Raw genomic sequence first — 711 nt, forward strand, 5'->3', positions numbered from 1 at the left:
TGCGGTTTGGCGGGCGGGCTGCCTCTCGCCGAGTCTCCCCGTGGCTCTCGGGCGCTGAGCTGACCCCGCTCTGCGCTGGGCACAGTCATTAACCATACGTGCAGCTTAATTGGGTGCCCAAAATTCCTCCAAGTCGCTGCCATGCAAGCTGAAAGCCAATTTATACTGACACTGGCGCACCGGGGCCATCGGGATAATGTCGGTTGGTGTGTGCCTGGGCTCCGCTCCACCGCGATGGAGCTGACGGGCACTGTCCTACCCACGGCACGAGGATGACTGTGACCCTCAGGGCCCAACCCACACCATCCTTAAAATGGGAAGAAAGCCCAGACCCTGTACAGACCCCACTGGGGACCTTGCACGTGCCGTTAGTGCCTCCAGACCCCCAATTCCCCCCCGCAGCATCCCCCCCAACCATTATCCCGTTGCAGAACGAAACGGATGACAACCAGATCCAGCTGGTGGGGGGGGACGTGGAGCTGCCCAAGGAGCTGGCCAAGATGATTGAGCAGGACAACGAGGAGGAGGAAGAGAAGAACTCAGTGATCGGCCAGCTCAGCAACATCCAGAACCTGGACCTTGATTCCTTGAAAGACAAAGCTTCAGCCACGCTAGAGGACCTGAAGCAATCGGCTGAGAAATGTGCCGTGATGTGACCCGGCATGGACCCCCCTCCCCATCACAGAGGGGACGCAGCGGAGGGGCTGGGGG

The 711-nt window shown here is 60.3% G+C and overlaps 1 protein-coding gene across 1 annotated transcript in view; it reads left to right on the forward strand.

The window, feature by feature from the left end:
* Positions 1–656, forward strand: part of CPLX3 (complexin 3) — a 2,089-nt gene extending 1,433 nt beyond the window's left edge. Inside the window, exon 3 of the mRNA XM_010083923.1 lies at positions 432–656. Within this exon, the coding sequence (XP_010082225.1) occupies positions 432–656 (225 nt within the window). The remainder of the gene's footprint in view (positions 1–431) is intronic.
* The last annotated feature ends 55 nt before the right edge of the window (positions 657–711 follow it).

This window comes from Pterocles gutturalis, unplaced genomic scaffold (genome assembly GCF_000699245.1).
Source record: "Pterocles gutturalis isolate BGI_N339 unplaced genomic scaffold, ASM69924v1 scaffold16780, whole genome shotgun sequence".
Lineage (NCBI taxonomy): Eukaryota > Metazoa > Chordata > Aves > Pterocliformes > Pteroclidae > Pterocles > Pterocles gutturalis.